Source organism: Gordionus sp. m RMFG-2023, chromosome 4, assembly GCF_954871325.1.
Source record: "Gordionus sp. m RMFG-2023 chromosome 4, tfGorSpeb1-WG-v2, whole genome shotgun sequence".
Classification (NCBI taxonomy): domain Eukaryota; kingdom Metazoa; phylum Nematomorpha; class Gordioida; order Chordodea; family Parachordodidae; genus Gordionus; species Gordionus sp. m RMFG-2023.
Genome location: NC_088778.1, coordinates 18154 through 36937, shown reverse-complemented (window position 1 = coordinate 36937; position 18784 = coordinate 18154). Strand labels below are relative to the sequence as shown.

Genomic DNA, 18784 nt, shown 5'->3' with positions numbered 1-18784 from the left:
TTGTGAATTGCCAATTTTCTAAATTGTGAACAAGGAGAAATGGTCTTGGGACGAAAGTCAAAAAAAAATTTTCGACAAATTAAAAATGATCATTAGTCAACCACTAAAATTAAGCTTCTTCAACCCCAACCTACTTATTGCGGTGAGGAAAGGCCTGTAACTTTTGCCCAAGGTCGTTGTTAAAGGCTAAGGTCAACTACACTAACATAGAGAGAGAATCATTGGCAATAATCTTCGCAATTAAGAGATCCAAATAATAGATCATTTGGAGGTTGCAACGGACCACAAGGCCCTGATATCTTTCTTATATAAAGGCTTAAAAGATAACACAGCCATGTTGATGAGATTCCAAAAATGAAACCTTACAATAGGTTCTCACGATTACAAGATATTCCACAGATCGGACAAGCTCAACGTGGTACCCGACTGTTAATCCAGATTTCCTTTAGCTGCGTACATTGAAGAGGTGCACGTGATGGAAGATGTCGAATCATGCGAAGAGGTATGTGACATAACGATAAAGTTCGAGAAAGTTCAAAACGATAAAAAGATCAGGGCTTTATTAGTGATATAAGAAAGGTAAGTCATACACAACAAAATTTACAGGTTCATGGAAAATATATTGAGCATAGTTAATAATTGCCTTTGCAACGAATCCAAAGTGATCGTAAATCGATTCTGTGGGAATTGAATAAAGAGACTTGGGGGCACACAGGACAACACCATTGGCCAGTGACTACATCTGGTGACCCGACATCAACACAAACATGAACAACGACACAAAGTTGTGATTCATGCAATGTTTGTGCAGACAGACCAAAAAACACAGAGGTCGCTTGGATTGCCACTAATAAGTCTTTTGAAAGAGTGCAAATCGATTACGCAGGGTCGTTTTTTCAAAAATATTAGCTGTGATAGTTGATGCTTACGGTAAATTTCCCATGATCAAATTGATGAACTCCATCAAGACTGGACAGATCATCGAATTGATCCGAATCATAAGCTTATTTGGGTTGCCGTATCAAATTGTGAGAATAATGGCACAAACAGCGTTAAATTATTCGAAATGTTTTGCTAAGATCACAGGTTAAAGCACACACTGATGTCGGCATACCACTAGTAGTCTAATGATTTGGCTGAGAGGATTAAAAGGACTTTTAAAATACACACAAAAAGAAGCTTGGAGAATAATAAAGTCGGGTAAAATATTGCCCTTGGAAAGGTTTTTGTTATATTATCGAATCACACTCAATACTACAACGGGAATTCAGTCTAGTAAAATGTTTCCATACAAGACAAGAAACTCTTGAGATCTAATTAAACATACAGAAATAAGCGACAATATATTGGCGAAAGTCATATCACCTTCTAGAACGATAGAGGTCGGTGATAAATTATGGTTTAAAACGTATCATATTGAAAATTATTATTATCTGGGAAAGTTGTTAAATTATTATAAAAGTCATTAGATGATTTAGTTATATTATTTTTATTTTCCTGTTTAAAATCAGTGGGTATATGTAATTTTTATACTAATATGAGGTGGAGCCTGTAGTTTAGATCCTGGATCCAGATGTTGGAACTTGGCCACATTTAGTTTCCCTTATTTATAAATTTAAGTCTAAGGCTATATGCATTAGTCTTTTTGAGTCATTTAAAATTGATCCAATATTATATTTTTAGCTTGTCGGCATTTATATTTTGATAGTATTTATTTAATTAATTAATTATGCTGATTAAAAGATTATTGATTTGCAAAAATTATTAGAATTTCAATTTAGACGAATAATTATAGAAAAATTTTTTTTATTTTATCCAAATACCATATTTTTTAAAAAAACATATTTTAAAAATATTTAAATTTATAATATAAAAATTTTATTAATAAAACTTTAATAACATAATAAATCAGAGTTGGGGAGGTTCTTTGGAAAAAGAATCTAGAGAGATACAGATTGTTTTAAATAAGTGAATCTTAAATAAAGATACTAGTATCATTCAAAATATCAATATTCAATACAAAATACTTTATATATTATTTTTTATCATTATAAAATTAAATTATTATAGTCAAATATAAAATGCAATTTTTATTAATTATTGGTGAAGAACATAAAATACATATATAATTAGAATGAATATTTAAAATAATTAATAAAATATTTAATGAGAAGTTAAGTTGATTAACTCCCATTTAACCACAAATGGTATGGGCACTAATTCTCCATAAAATGTACAACTCTGCTCTGCCCTTGTAGTTATGCAATTACTACAAGGTTCAAACCATTTATTAAATATGACTATTAATGAGTCACATAATCTATTTTTTCAAACTAACTTAAGATGCATATAATTTTGTGGCGAAAATTTTAAATGTGTTTTATAAGCAGCATTCCTTTTATATAAAGATAATTTATATAAATGAAAATTCTTACATTTAATATAAGTGCGAATTTTTAATATTAGATTCTGCTCCCTATTATTCAAAGCTGAAATTTTTAATTTTTTTATACGTAGTTAATATTATTTCAAAAAAAATTTAATAAGGAAAAATAAGATATCACTTTATATTTTTCCGTTTTTCTATTCAAAAGAAATTGCCTCAATCTTATGTATTCGAATGATTTCCTCTTCTTATAATTTTTAACTTTTCATAATTTTAGACGAAATAAACACTCTTAATGATAATTTATAAATTTTCCAAGCAATTATATACCTCTAATAAACGAGGAAAATTAAATAAAAAAATTTCAAAAATCCCTCCAAATTATCTAAATTTTGGTAAAAAATCCACTTTGCCGGCAAGCGTTAAAGGCTTTAAGTAAAAATTATTGTCAATGCTTTGATCAACAATAGATCGCCTTTTGCATTCTTTAGGGTTTTTGTACCATGTCTATGATCTTGATCAGTATCCTGACCAGAAAAACTATTTTAATGATTCTTAACATCCTATTTCCTTTTGAGGTATCAACACTAATTAAAATTTCTTTGTTTTATATCATCGAGTGAATAACGTATATGGGGCTAAATAAAAAAAAATTTAAATTAAATATTTATTTTCGATTAAGAAACCCTTTTTAAATAGATTATAAATATTGTGTGGTAGAAGAAAGTTAAGCATCAATATAAACAATATACGCTTCTTTAAAAATGGGACAGTTTATAATAAATTTTTTTCATTTCTAATTTTTTTTCTTTTACTTTTTCCTTCTTTATTTTGTGTTTTCACCTTGAACAATAATTTTTGGAAACATAACAAAAAATCTTGGAAGGAAACCAATTATTTTATTTCGTTTTCTACTCCTTTTATATCGACTACAAAATAAATATAAATTGATTGATAATATAATTATTTTAAAAACATATGACATAAACAATTTTTATAATTAATCCTTATTATAATCTTTTACAAATAATAATAATAATATATTAAAAGAATGATTGCGCTAAATAATCAGAAAAATTATTCATCACCAAAAATGAATAAATTAACAATTTAATTTAAAAAAACGAACAACTTATATTTTAACGATGAATATTTTACTATAGTATAGGTTATTCCACCTGGTTATGCATAGCTGAAATGTTATCCTTTATCATTTCAGAAATTTTGGACCTTCCACATGCATTCCATAATTTGTACATTTTCCCATTACTCCATAGTTAACCCATATAAGATGTGTTGAGTTAGATTTTGTAGAAAGGCTGTCTGGGTAAAATAATAATAAAATATTTTTTTAAATCGATACTAACCATAATTGATTTCATTAAATTCTATTAGGTCATCCTTATCGTCAAAATCATTGTCAAGATTATAAAATTTTACACTATATTTACTAATTGATTGGCCAAAATTGGAGGCATTATCCGTAACAGTAGCAATTAGTTTATTAGAAATCCCATACTCTGTAAAGACATTTTCCAACTCTGCAATTTTAATAAATAAATGTGTTCCAGACATTATTTATGCCAAAGCTCTTGTTAATGATAGATAGAATATAGGAGAATCTACAGGATACCCCTGTTAGATCACCTCTGTGAATATTGATCGCTTTTAAGAGCGGATTGAATGATGAGCCATACTTGTCTGCATATAATTATAAATATCCTTGTTTTATTTCTAAAATGCTTCCCATTTATGTCTAAATTGCATATCGAAAAGCGTAGTTATCTATTGATGGTTATTTAAAATGCTGGGATTTGAATCTAACCATTCATGGCCAGAGTTGTTGAAATTAAGTGATCTTAGGAGGGATTTATATTGGTGGTCATAGCTCAAGTTGAGGTAAGCTAAGGAATGAGATACCAATCCTTGATCCCAATCTTTTTGTTTCGTTGAATCTGGTGGGGCTGTGTTTGGTAAGACATTAATATTCCAACAACGTAAGGCCTCATCTAATAAATTATATTTATCGTTGGTAATAATTTGCGAGGTACTATTTTTTACTAATAAGGTTAATGAGATGAAGGAAACAAGGGCTATAATTAATGGCGATCTTAGGCCTAGTCCTCCGGATTTACAATGGAGGTTGCTTGAAGCCATGATTTAGAATCGAGTTTTATGTTTAATAACTCTGTCTTCATTTGTAATGTCTTTTGTTCGTCTTCTTTTAGAAGAATTTCAAAAGAGAATGTACCAGAAGTTTTTAAACAATACTGGATTTGTGGTAATAAAAGGGCGTTTTTGAGAATCTAATATGCTTGATGGATGGGTAATATTTTTGAGATCGATAGTTTGGGGAATAGTGATTTAAGATGATTATTTATAAAATTAAAACCTCCCTCTGCACCTCCCAATGGGGTTCCTAATATACTGAAATCTTGTAAGAGTGTCCGTTTAAAGTTATTAAATATGGTGTCTGTTGGAGGCGGAAAAGGATAAATTTCGCATTCATTTATATTTAAGGATAAATTATTTTTATCAAAGTGTTTGTTGAATATATTTAGACAATAATGGATTGAAGAAATGGTCCCCGATAGTACAATCGTAAAGGTACAAAACGTGTAGATTGAGTTTGCATGAGAGAGCAATATCACTTATTAGGTGTTTGTATAAGGGTATAACAAAAAGGTAGTGAAAATGTAATGTAATTCATATCTTTTTATTATTTAAAAATTTTACAAATTATCTTTGATAGAATTTGATATGGAACTATCTTTGCCTTCTACTACTAAGGGATGTTAATTAAAATGGAATAACCTTTCCTATAATAATAAATTATTACAATCTTGTAATGTTGATTGAACAAATAAGAGAGGATTCTATTAGTATTATATTTATGAATGCCATTTTAGATATGAGAAGTATTTATTCATGAGTTTTTTTAGCTCGTGATAGATCAAGATCATTACAAAATTAAATTATGATTTTTTTTTTATAGAATCATATTGAAAATTATTATTATGAATTTGTCAAATTATTATAAAAGTCATAAGATGATTTAGTTAAATCCATTTGATATAAGTGGGTATATGTAATGTGCTAGATGGTATTTTACTAAGAGGTGTAGCCTGTCGTTTGGATATTGGGTAACCAGATGTTGAACTATGAAGACCAAATTTATTTTCCTTTATATATTATAGTGTAAGGCAATATGGACTTAGACTTTTATCTGTCATTTTATAATTGATCCAATATTAATTTTTTATAGTCAATGCTTGTATTATATTTTGATAGTATTTATAAAATTAATTAATTGTGTTTATACTATAAAAGATTATTGATTTGCAAAACCTATTTCAATTTCATTTTAGGAGACTAGTTATCGAAATAATTTCTATATTAATTCAATAAAGATAATATAATATTTTATATTTTTTTATACTAATTATTCTTCTGATAATAATTTTCATTTTTTATTTATATTAACAGAGAAATAAATCGTTTTAATCCTTATATATATTTTTTTTCCATAAAGATCATACATATTATTACATGATTTTTATAAATTGATGACACCCCCCTTCCCCAATTAATCCTCCTTCTACTAATAACCATATTATATTTAATAGATTAGTAAAAACTTTAACAAAAAATATATATTAGAGATATAAATTAATATATTTGACTCAATATTAATCTTGATATCCGTTTATCACTTCCTATTCTTAATTCAAAAATGTTTTTATTTACATACTAAAATTTTTAGACATATTTAATCATAAACAAAAATATTCTGCCCAATATGTAGAACAAATTGAAAAAATTTCTCTAAAAATATTTATAATATATAAATCACAATTAAATTTGTCACTCGCCAATTTTAAATTGTGTATGTTAATATATTACGTTTAAATTAATTTTTTACCGTAAAGTAGTCTTTACTTTGTAGAATGATTTTTGTTATTTCATTTATTTTACATTGTAGTATAATATATTAACATTTTTATATGAGTAGCATTCCTTTAATATAAAAATCATATATTTAAATGAAAATTCTTATATTTACTTTAAGTGCGAATATTTAACATCAGATGCTCCCTATAATTCATTTTTTTCAATGCTAGTTAATATTATTTCAAAAAAATTTAATAACGAGACAGAAGATATCACTTTATATTTTTCCGTTTTTCTATTCAAAAAAAATTGCCTCAATCTTATGTATTCGAATGATTTACTCTTTTTATAATCTTTATCTACTTATAATTTTAGAAAAAATAAAAACTCTTGATGGTAAATTATAAATTTTAATATATACCTGTATTAAACGAGGAAAATCAAATAAAAAATTTTCACAAATCCCTCCAAATTATCTAAATTTTCATTTTCATTTTTTATTTAAATTAACAGAGAAATATGAAAGTAATCGATTTAATCCTTCAATATATTTTTTTTATAAGGATCATACATATTATTACATTTTTACACATATTTAATCAAAAACTAAAATATACTGCCTAATATATAGGACAAATTAAAAAAAATTCTCTATATAAATCACAAGAATCTAGGAATATAATTTCCCGGAAAAAAATTCCCGGAAAAAAATTCCCGGAAAATAAATCCCCGGTAATTAATTCCCCGGAAAAAAAATCACCGGAAATTAAATCCCCCTTTCTTCAATTTCTAAATTATATTCAATATTTAATACATTTCCTAATAATAAAGTTTTTCCCTTGTCCAATGGGTTTTCCGATGTTATAACCCCACATATTGATTCCTCTCCACCATATAGTAATGTGACGGGACAATCTCTCATGCCCAATGTTACGACATTTGAAACGTTACATCTTCAACATTCCTTTTTTCATAGATATTTTTTTCCCCTTTTTTTATATATTCTACCGCCGGAAATGCTTTAGAATTTTCTTGTTGATTCTTAAATACTTATCATGACCATGACCAAAATTTCCACAATTTCCACAAGCCTTTTGATTTTCATTCAACAATTTGTACGCCGGAACATAACACTCCTCAGTTTTATGCCCTTTATTCCCACACCTTTTACAAATTATGGTTAACACATTTGGATTTCTCCTTTCATTACAACCCCTACTGATATGTCCAAACTTCCCACAATTATAACACTTTTTATTTTCCCTTTCATCATTCCTATACACTCCTTTTCCTTCATTTTTCTTTTCCAATTCTTCTATTTTAATTTTCATTTCTGTCATTTCTGTTCTCAACATCTCTTTTTCCTTTTTAATCAACTCCAATTTTTCTATTTTCTTCCTTTCTTCCATTTCTTTTTTCTCTATTTCCTTCTTCCCATTCTTCCCTCATTTCTCTTCTCATTTCTTCAATATTAACCTCCTTTTTTTTATGTTCCATTTTTTTAATTTCCTTTTCCTCTTTTTTTTCATTTTCTCTAATTTTTCCATTTTCTCTTTTTTCAGACTCTCTAACGAAATCTGTTTTATTAATATCAATATCATATACATTTTTTTTCAGAATCTCTGACGATATCTGTTTTTAATATTTCCTTTTTTTCATTTTCATTTTTCACCATATATATTTCATTAAATAAATTTTCAATATTCCTCTTAAATTATTCAATTTTTTTATTTTTCTCCCTTTCCACTTGCTCTAACATTCTTACTCGATTTATATCTTTATTCCCATTTCTTTTCTTATACCAAAAATATATTACAACCCATAATATAAAAACCACTAATATTCCAAAATACATTCTTAACGGCTCAACATTTTTGACCTCAAAATAATTGTTGGTCTTAATACTTTTGCGATTTAGCATTTCCTTAAAATTATTTTTACTTTAAATTCTTAATTTTCAAATCTAAAATTCTTTAACTCTATAATAAACTTATCAATAATTTTATCAAAAAAATTTCACTGTCTTAAATGATAAAATATACAATACCGAAATTATTCCGAAAATTATTAATACACAATAATACATAAAATTTCAAAAAAAAAATAATCAAATTTAACCTTTTTTTTAACGAATTTCCTTTTTCCTTTTATAATTTTCTGGCTTGTTTCGTAATGGTAGTCATTGATCTTCCGGATTAATTTTTTTTTAAATACAGGTATCTTTTAATTGTAGGCACCACTTTTGAGATTATATTTTTCCTTGGAATTATTACACTCGAATCATTTACTTTTGGAATTATTAACAAAATCTTTTATTCTTCAAAACTAAAATACTCGAATCATTTACTCTTGGAATTATTAACAAAATCTTTTATTCTTCAAAACTAAAATACTCGAATAATAATATAATAATAATAATAATAAATATTAATACATTAAAAAAAATCAATAATATTTTCTTTTAAATTAATAACAATAATAATAATATACATATACCTAGAACAGATAGAATATAATAAATTTAGGAGTAAATAATGTTTAAGCCAAAAACTTTGTTTACCTATGAAATATATTATACATAAATTGAATTTCTTTAAAATAAAATTAAAATTCCTTTTCAAAATATAAATTTCTCTGAGAATTCCCAAAAAGAATTTTTAATTAACTTTTTTTAAAACTCCAAATATATTTTGTAAAAATTTTTTTGAGATATTTTATGAATAAAAATGTTTTATTAAATTTTAAATTTTAAAATTTTTTAATATTTCTTTTCTTTAAATTTAAATCAATTTATTTCGATAAAAATATGATATATATATATTCTATTTCAAAATAATTTCAATAAAATAATAGGTATATAAAAAATTATGTTTAAAGTTAATCATTCCATATGTTCTTCGACTTCGTAGATAATAACATTTTAGAATATAAAACAGTAAAAATTAAAATTATTAATGTAGTAATATTATATATATTCTACTTTATATTTTAATGGTCTTTTATTTATAATATTATATTACCTGTTTGTGTATTGTTTTACTGGCTATAAATCAAATATTTAATGTATCGATAATTGTAAAAGTTAATTCTTGTTAAAATAATATCAAATATTTTTATATTCAATTAACTTTTACCGAAAGTACCACTTTAATAAATATATTCAATTCTTGCCCAATTCAATATTAATTATTAGAGATTACCTAATTAATCGGCTTTCCGCCATAACCAAAATCCAAATATTGTTGCATATGATTGTAAAAGTTTGTAAAATCATATGGAATGAATCCACGAAAGAGCTCAATAATATTGGCAATATTTTATCTTTAATTATTCAAATTGTGCAAAGGAAGCTAACATTTTTAAACTTCTAAGATGAGATCTTTATAGTCGGGAGAAAATTATATGTGGGCTAGGCATAAACTGATGCCACATGCAGGTGGATTCCAGTTTCACCTAGGAAAAATATTTTTTCTGTGGATATTTAAAACTTTCAAACTGTAAATTTGACGAATATTTATAGCCCCAGGCTTATTTCTCATAAGTCTCTTTGTCATCTCTTTTTTTCCACTAGCCAATATATTTTATATATTTTCTTATGGTTGTTTTATTTTTGGGACTACCAGGTGGTTAAGTTTCAAAATGTCTTGTATCGTAAACGAAATATTTATTAATTAATCCATGATATTCTTTCAATGATAGATAAATTATTTTTCTAACTTCATTTAGAAATGTCTTTAACTTTCATTTATTGTTTTAATTTATATTATTGTTGATACATATTCACATATAATTGGAGAATCAAATACATTTTTCCAAGATTTTTAATTTTTTTTAATTTCAAAATTAAAATCATTTGATGATAATTCTTGCTTAGATCAAAGTTTAAGCTAATAATTAATTTTAATCTTCTGAAAATATTATAAAATGTGAGTATAAAACATATTCATTGCGGACCTAAAAAATACGTTTTATGGGAAAAATAATAACTTCAAGCTATTTATTAACTACTACATAATATACATGATTAATAAATATTATAATAGTCCCTCTAAGCCTCTCTAAAATTTCGAAGCAAACACGAATCCCTTGGCAAATTCAATTTTTTCAAAATACCATGTTTAGATATTGAAAATAGGAACCAAACCAGGAAATTTTATCGAACCCTGTTTTAAAATGGCTTCGGTGCAATTTATTTTGAAAATCTTTGACGATAAGTGATACCTTTTCTTTAATATTTTTAATATTTATATTAGAGCTAATTTATATTAGAGCTAATTTATATTAGAGCTAATTTATATTAGAGCTAATTTATATTAGAGCTAATTTATATTAGAGCTAATTTATATTAGAGCTAATTTATATTAGATCAGAAATCTTTTTTGAATTATTATTCTTATTCTTATTCTAATTCAATTTATCATGGTATGTTTAATCTGAACTCTGCATCAATTGTTAAATTTTGGTATACACTCCGGGAGAAGTAATTATGGAAGTTAAAATTTTACACATTTTAATATAATAAAAAGGCAAGAGAAACAGCAAAAGTATACTGACAAAAGAATTACTGCCATAATTATACTGCATTATCTGTATTCAAAAGATTGGAAAAAATAGAGACTTTTTGTATGTGAATTTGTCTATTTTTCTGGGTGAAATATTGAGTTAGCCGTAAAAATTGGTTCAATTAACAACACTAATTATTATTTATAATTATATAAATTTATTATTAGCCTTGAAAAATTATTCTTTCTGCTTTAAATTCCAGAATGATTGAAATTCTTCTATAATACACGACTAAATAACGATTTTAAAATCAAAATTATTCATGAATTGTGATTTATAATATTTAATATTTTATAATTATATTTAATTGCGGTAAGAAAAAAGACCTCTAGAAGATGGTCCCGCTGCTATTTAAAAACAATATATTTTTCATTTTTTTGGCAATATGAAATTTACCCTGCTAGGGATTGGGGTTAAGTAAAAATAAACAATATTTATAGATTAAAGGCTATAATTAGTAAAATGATTCTAATTAATCATTTTTAAAGTCACTCTTCATGTATAAAATTTTTAAAACAATTTTAATATGTTAGAGACTAATTTTAAACAGTTGGTAACAACCATGAATATTATCAACTAATGTTTATTTGTTATTCCTAAATCATAATTTTTGAATTTGATCATGATTTTGTTGGTAAATTAAAGAAGAAAATATGCAGTTCGATAATAAATATTCAGAAACATGGTTAAGCAAAAAATCAAACTATAGAAGCTTAGAGATTATGGAAATAAAATTGTGAGGATGATAGATGGGGAACCAAGAAGGACAAGATACGAAATATAAATAAATTTAAAGGTAATACTCATAAAAACAATAATCATCGTAAATAAAATGATATGAACATATAATGAAAAAATATAAAAAAATGTCGGAAACTTAGGTAAGAGTATACAAACGTTGGGTAAACAGCAGAGAGGCAACCTTCACTTAGCTTATAAAGTAATAAGCAACATCATCAATTATAAATTAAAATGGGGAAAAATACGAAGGCATAACTCGTGAAAGCTAGAATAAAATAACAAATTAGATAAATATCGTAACCGAAGAACGAGAATCTTTTAGAAAGGTGGAAGGAGGGGGGTAGAGGTGGGTTTTGCAAGGAGAGAGGAATTTATTTTCATAAATTTTTTGTCTTGTACTTTTAGATTAGAATCAAAATAAATATAATATATTATTTGATTTTTAGATTATTATTTAATCATTATATATTATATATAATTTAAAAAACTTATAGAACTTTGTTCAAGCCTAAATAATACGATGCTTATCGATCAAGTAATATTTTATAATTTATAAAAATTAGAATGGACTCTTTATAGCTAAAATTTTATCATAAATTTTCTGAGGGTAATTAATTTTTCAGATAAGAAATTTAAATTAGTCTTTTTTAATCAATATTTCCAGAATATTGATAATATATTTGTGTTGCGAATATGATTATATTATTTAATTGATTAATTTTATTTTACTTTTATTTTTCTTATTTTAATTTTACTTATTTTAATTTTACTTATTTAATTTTATTAATCAAATACTTTTAATTAATTTACCTTAAAAATATTATATATATATGTGTGTAGAGATTTATATTATGATTATTATTATATTTGAAAAGTATTTTATATTTATTCAACAATTCTTATTTATAGTCCTCCAATTTTTAAATGGTGGCAACGCAAAGCGTTTACCCTTTGGTCTCTTCCAATAGTGATGAATTAAAAATCTATTTAAAATAAAGAAAAAGATATAAAATATTATAAATTAACTTTTTAAAAACTATATAAAATCCAACATTATATATTATATAAAAAACTCAAAATAGTGCCTACTGACCTCTGCTGAGAAGGGGTCAGCTACCCGTGGCACCATGTTAAGTCAGTCTGCATATCCCACCTAAAAGATATATAAAATACAAATGCTGGCTTCTTGCGTAAAATAAAGGGTATGTACCAAATATAATATATATTACTTTATTATTTTATCTTTTGTTTACCATTTAATTAATGCATTATGATATATTAATTATAATATGCCAATTATAACATATATATAATTTTACTTTTTTATTTTATTTTTTGTTTACCATTTAATTAAATATACATTATGATATTTCCATTTTATCATATTTAGCACCTAATGAAACTTAACTTACTCACCTAGAAACTTTTATGATGATATTCTTATTATCATATTTTATTTAGTTTATTAATTATTTATTTTATTCATCAAGTTAATTAATATTTAGGTAAATAATATGGCCATCGATATATTTTTCTCACAAAGATCATCGTAAAAATATATTTAAATAAAGAGGTTTCTTTACCTTCAAAGTTCGTGTAAAAAAATATATATATATTAAGAAAAATATAAATGTGGACAGAGATTTTTTTTTACCTTTAAAGGTTATCATATAAAAAAAAATTTTAAAGAAGAACTTAGAATTTTAGAAAAGGTTGATGTAAATATAAGGAAAGAAAATCTCATTACAAAAAAAATTAAAATAAAATACAAACAAATAAATAAAGTATGCATATGAAGCGAAAAATAATAAACTTTCTATTAAAGCAATCATTATTTTATTTTGTAGAGGAATCGTTTCCCTTTGGTGGTTTGTTCTAAGAAAAAAAAATTTATATCTTACCTTTATTTTAATTTTCCTTTATTCATTATTTTACTAATTTGCAAAAATATAGACAAAAAAACAATTTTAAAATATCATGTTCACAAGAAGAGTAACAAGTAAAATAAATTTGAAAGAAAAAAATAATAATATTTTATTTCGTTTTTTCCTCTTTTTATATCAATTATTCAACATACATGTAAAGTAATACCTCGATTAACTAATTACTCAACTTAATGAACCGACAAACAGGTAAACCAATACTTTGCTTAACTAATTTTCCACATTAATGATCCTACACAAAGTTAAACCAATACCTAGATTAAGTAATTTTCCAACTTAAACCCTACACACAGATAAACCAATTCGATTAACTAATTACTAAACTTAATGAATCGACACACAGGTACACAAATACCTAGATTAACTAATTTTTCAACTTAAACGTCGGACACATAGGTAAACTAATACCACGATTAACTAATTACACAAATTAAACATCCTACACACAGGTAAACTAATTCGATTAACTAATACTCAACTTAATCAACCGACACACAAACAAATACCTAGATTAAATAATTTTTCAACTTAAGCGTCCGACTAGTGTTGTTAAACGGCTCGTTTTGAGCTGATTTTAAAAACAGATAACTCAATATTTTTGCCAGATAATTATTGCCTAAGCCTCAAGATTTCGACAATATATGTCTGGATCTTTGTTCCTTCTATGAGCAAAATCTTCAGGCTTGGGTAATATTTGTATGGATGAAGTATTAAGTTAGCCGTTTTTAACAATCGGCTTAAAATGAGACGTTTAACAACACTACGTCCGACACATAGGTAAACTACCATGATTAACTAATTACTCAACTTAAACATAGGTAAACTAATATCTCGATTAACTAATTACTCAACTAAACGTCTGATTCCTAAATTAACTAATTTTCTAACTTAAACGTCAGACACACAGGTAAACACCCGATTAACTTATTACTCAAATTAACGTCCGGCACATAGATAAATATATACCTCGGTTAACTATTACTCAACTTAAACATACGATAAACAGGTAAATTAATACCTCGAATAACTAATTAGTCAATTTGAAAACTATCTTGGCCACCATTTTTTTATTTTGAAGGGAAATCGGTGGTTTTTTTTCGGTTCTTATTCTCTTAATTTCCTTTGATAGTTTGTTCTATATATTTATATCTTACTTTTATTTTAATTTTTCTTTATTCTTTATTTTACTAATTGGCAAAAATATTGACATGAAAACAATTTAAAAATAGAATATTCACAAGAAGAGTAACAAGAAAAATAAATTTGGAAGAAAAAAACAATAATTTTATTCGTTTTTTACACTTTGCAATTATTACAAATAAATATAAATTTATTACTATTATAATTAATTTTATAGCATAAACAAATTTTATAATTATTCTTTATTTATTTCTTTTACAAATAATAATAATAATATATTAAAAGAATCATTGCGCATTATAATCAAAAAAATATATTCATCAATTTAACAAAAAAAAAACTACCCACATAACAATCATAACATATAATTTTTAGAATGTCTAAAGTAAAAGATTATTTTATAACTTTCCATTAACATTTTTAGACCAAATCAGTAGGTATTTAAATAAAAATAAATTCACTGAGAAAGCTTATATTCTAACGCAAAATCTTCCCGATAACATATATGTAAAACTTGAATCCATAAGCTCTGAGGAGGAATTGAATAATTATGATTGTATAATAAAAAAAACTTAAAATATTGAATCCTCAAAAATGTGAAAATTTTAGAATTCAATAGCGCGAGTTAATATAAGGATGAGAAATATTTACCAGTTAAGTATGGAATAAATTTTACAAAGGATAGAGCCATAGAGAAATTCAAAATATGTGCCTTATCTAAAGACATTAAATTTAAAATTAAAGATAAAATTAAAGATTAAATGAGATAATAAGAATAGGCAGGGAGTTAGAAAATATTGACCCCAATATTATTTTTCAAAAGCTATTATTAAACTGGATACTTAAGGATTGGAGGATAAACCAAAAGATCAGTTAAAGATAAAACATATAATAGAAACTAAGAAGATGTAATACGAGAAACAGTGACGATAATAAATAATTGGTACAGTATGATTAATTATATTCAACAATGTATTCCACTACCACATTTTGACAGACAAAGATAATAGAGCCAAAACAACTACTAAGTTCGTCATCAGAATTATAATAGATACAACAATCAAAACAGATTCGATACTTACTATAGACCTCATGCCAACAATTTTCAAAGAAATTACCCAAGCCATGAAAGTATTAATCACAGATTCAATCACATATGATAATAGATCATATCACAACTACAAAAGAAATAACAATATTAGAAATTAGATAGAATATAGAAATAAGATTAACACAGTTAACATCGAAGAGGTTGATGAAACTAAAAGTGATAAAGTAGAAAAAAAATATTTTGAATTAAATTTAAGAGTAAATAACATAACTGAAGATTTTTAAAAAAATTTGTAGGAAATATAGATGGTGATTATTATAATGATAAACTTATTATACTTATTGTGAATTGAAAATGATTAATAAACCTATCAATAAAACCAATATTAAACTACGTTTAAGGCAAGATGGCATCCCAGAAATAATAACACCAAGAGGATTACCATACTCTAGAATAAACATAGTTGGTAAAGAACTAAACAGGTGGATTCAGGACAAATTAATTGAGCCTGTAAAAGATGTACGTTTGACAAGTCATTTAACACCATTGGACGTTGGAGTCTCAGGTTATGGGCTGATTACTTTAAAGACACCGCTAATAATGCACTAGAAGATTTTAATTATCCTCTACGAAGAATAGAAGATTTAATAACAAAACTATCAAAACGAAATAAATTCACCAAATCAACTTCAAGAAAGCATTTCTACGAATTCCCGTAAACAAGAACTCTAGGAATATCCTGGCCATATCTACACATAAAGAGCACTTCAGATTTGCCAGACTCCCCTCCCTTTTGGTTTTAAAACTGCTTCTGCAATATGTCAACAGACCAAGGAACAAATATTTGGAGATAGAAGGATGTTATATTTTATATTGACAATCTTTTAATAATGGATGAGAATGATGAAATACATATTGAAATCATAATAAAAGTTTTTGAAAGAATTTTAAAATATGATCTCACACCCAATTTTGGAAAAAGCATATTCATGCAAATTAACATTAGATTTGGCATAGATGCGGAAGGTATACTAATCGAAATATAATTAAAGCTATAATCAACACGACAGAGACAAAATCTTATGATGAACTTCTACATTTTTAGGAAAGGTAAGTTATTACATAAAATTTTTGAATAACTTTAAAGACTTTACAGACCCACTATACAAAATAGTCAAAGAAAAAAGGAAATGAGAAGGTGAACATGCTAAAGGTTTTAATGAAATTAAGACATTAATCAGTCAATCTCCTATGTTAAATTATTTTGCTGATGCATCCAAACGCGGACTTGGAGCAGTACTTTTTCACATAGAAGGCCTTGAAAGGAACCTATAGCCTTATCAAAGGTTGAAATCAGAGATAAACTACACAAATATTGAAAGAGAGACTCTAGCCATAATGCCGTCAGACAAATATTTCAATCATTACTGACCATAAACCCTTGATTTATAACTTCGCCAAAGGATTAAAAGAAAATACTTCAATGTCGATGCGATTATAAAAATGGAATATAGCCATGGGAGCTTATAATTTTAAAATAAATTACACACAATACCTAAACCAGGAACCCGAACCGTTATTTATAAAGGTTCAATTCGGATACGGTTCAGTATGTAAAAAATTATAATGCTTACGGTTCGGTTACGGTTCTTAAAAATAAATTTATAAAGGTTCGGTTCGGTTTACTAATTATAAAGGTAGATACTGGTTTATTCCGGTTTGAAATTTTTTTTTATTGAAGCAACACCATCATATAATGATTCTAATTATGAATTTATTAAAATTTTGCCATCACTAATTTATTTTTATTATAAGTATCTATATAAAAAATATATATAAGATTCAAAATAACTCATTTTTAAACATATTATTTGAACGTATAAGTAATATATTTTCTAAAATAAATGGATTCATATTTGTTAGTTGTGACGATAACACAAATTTCAGCCTCGAAAAAGTTCTTTCTACAGATACTTGTGTTGCGGGGACCGCCAATGCTATAAGAGCAAGTTTATACAGTTCTGGATATTCAAATTTTTTCGATTCCCAAAATATAAAAATTGATGATTTTTTGTCGATTCTTTCAACATCTTCAAACGAATCAATAATTTTTCTAATATTATGTTCTTTGTGTGCATTTGAAGTAGCTCTTTTAAATTCCGACTCACGGGTTATCAGAAGCCTTTCTAATTCATCATCTGCTCCATGATCTTTGGAAGAACTAGAGGTAGATTGAAATATATCCATCTTTAAACTATCATCACTTTCCAAGGCCCTATATATTTTAAATGAAAAATAACTATTAAAATAAATCCGGACAATAATCATAATAAGGCTAAATAAAATATGTGAACCTGAATTGCTTTCCATGTTTTATTTAAATGATCTTTAGCGGTCATTTTTCCATCTTCGGAGAGCAATACCTGATAATGTGGGTCCAAATATAAAACTGCACAAAAGGCATCATTTTTTTTATTAGCCTCTCTTGCCATGATACATTTGGAAAGATGCTGAGAAAAAGGTGTTTGTACCTTTTGCGTTTCTATCAAACAATTTAGGCAAGCAGCATAAAATCGTCCGATGTTAATTGTTCAGTTTGAAGAATTTTTGTCAATATGTAAGATGGTTTCATAGCTTTCAAAATATCTTTAATAATATCTCATTCATCTTCGCATAGATGAATGCTTTCATCCATTTCCATTTCATCACAATATCCTTTCAATTCCATCAATCTTTCTAGCATGAGGTAGATAGAATTCCACCTGGTACAGCAATCAATCAAAGGTTTTTTAAGATATAGGCGTGTTAAGATATTTAATGAAGTATGAGTTCGAATTTTTTTGCATAATGATCTAGTTTTATTAATTAACAATAGTTCATTAGGTGATGTTTTGATACAATCATTGATGGCTAAATGAAATGTGTGGGAGGCGCATCGAACTCCAACTAACAAGGATCCAGTCATCCTAAATATAATATTATCAGTTTCATCAATGTCGATATTACTAATATTTGATAAATTATTCTCATGTGATAACATCATATCTTTGTCGTCAATATCTTCATGCT

General features: G+C 25.8%; 1 protein-coding gene across 1 annotated transcript in view; it reads left to right on the top strand.

Moving 5' to 3' along the window:
• The window catches only part of LOC135928066 (uncharacterized), a 96543-nt gene that overhangs the window by 69273 nt on the left and 8486 nt on the right, over positions 1-18784 (top strand). Inside the window, exon 2 of the mRNA XM_065464398.1 lies at positions 12076-12116. Coding sequence (XP_065320470.1) covers positions 12076-12116 — 41 coding nt within the window. The remainder of the gene's footprint in view (positions 1-12075; positions 12117-18784) is intronic.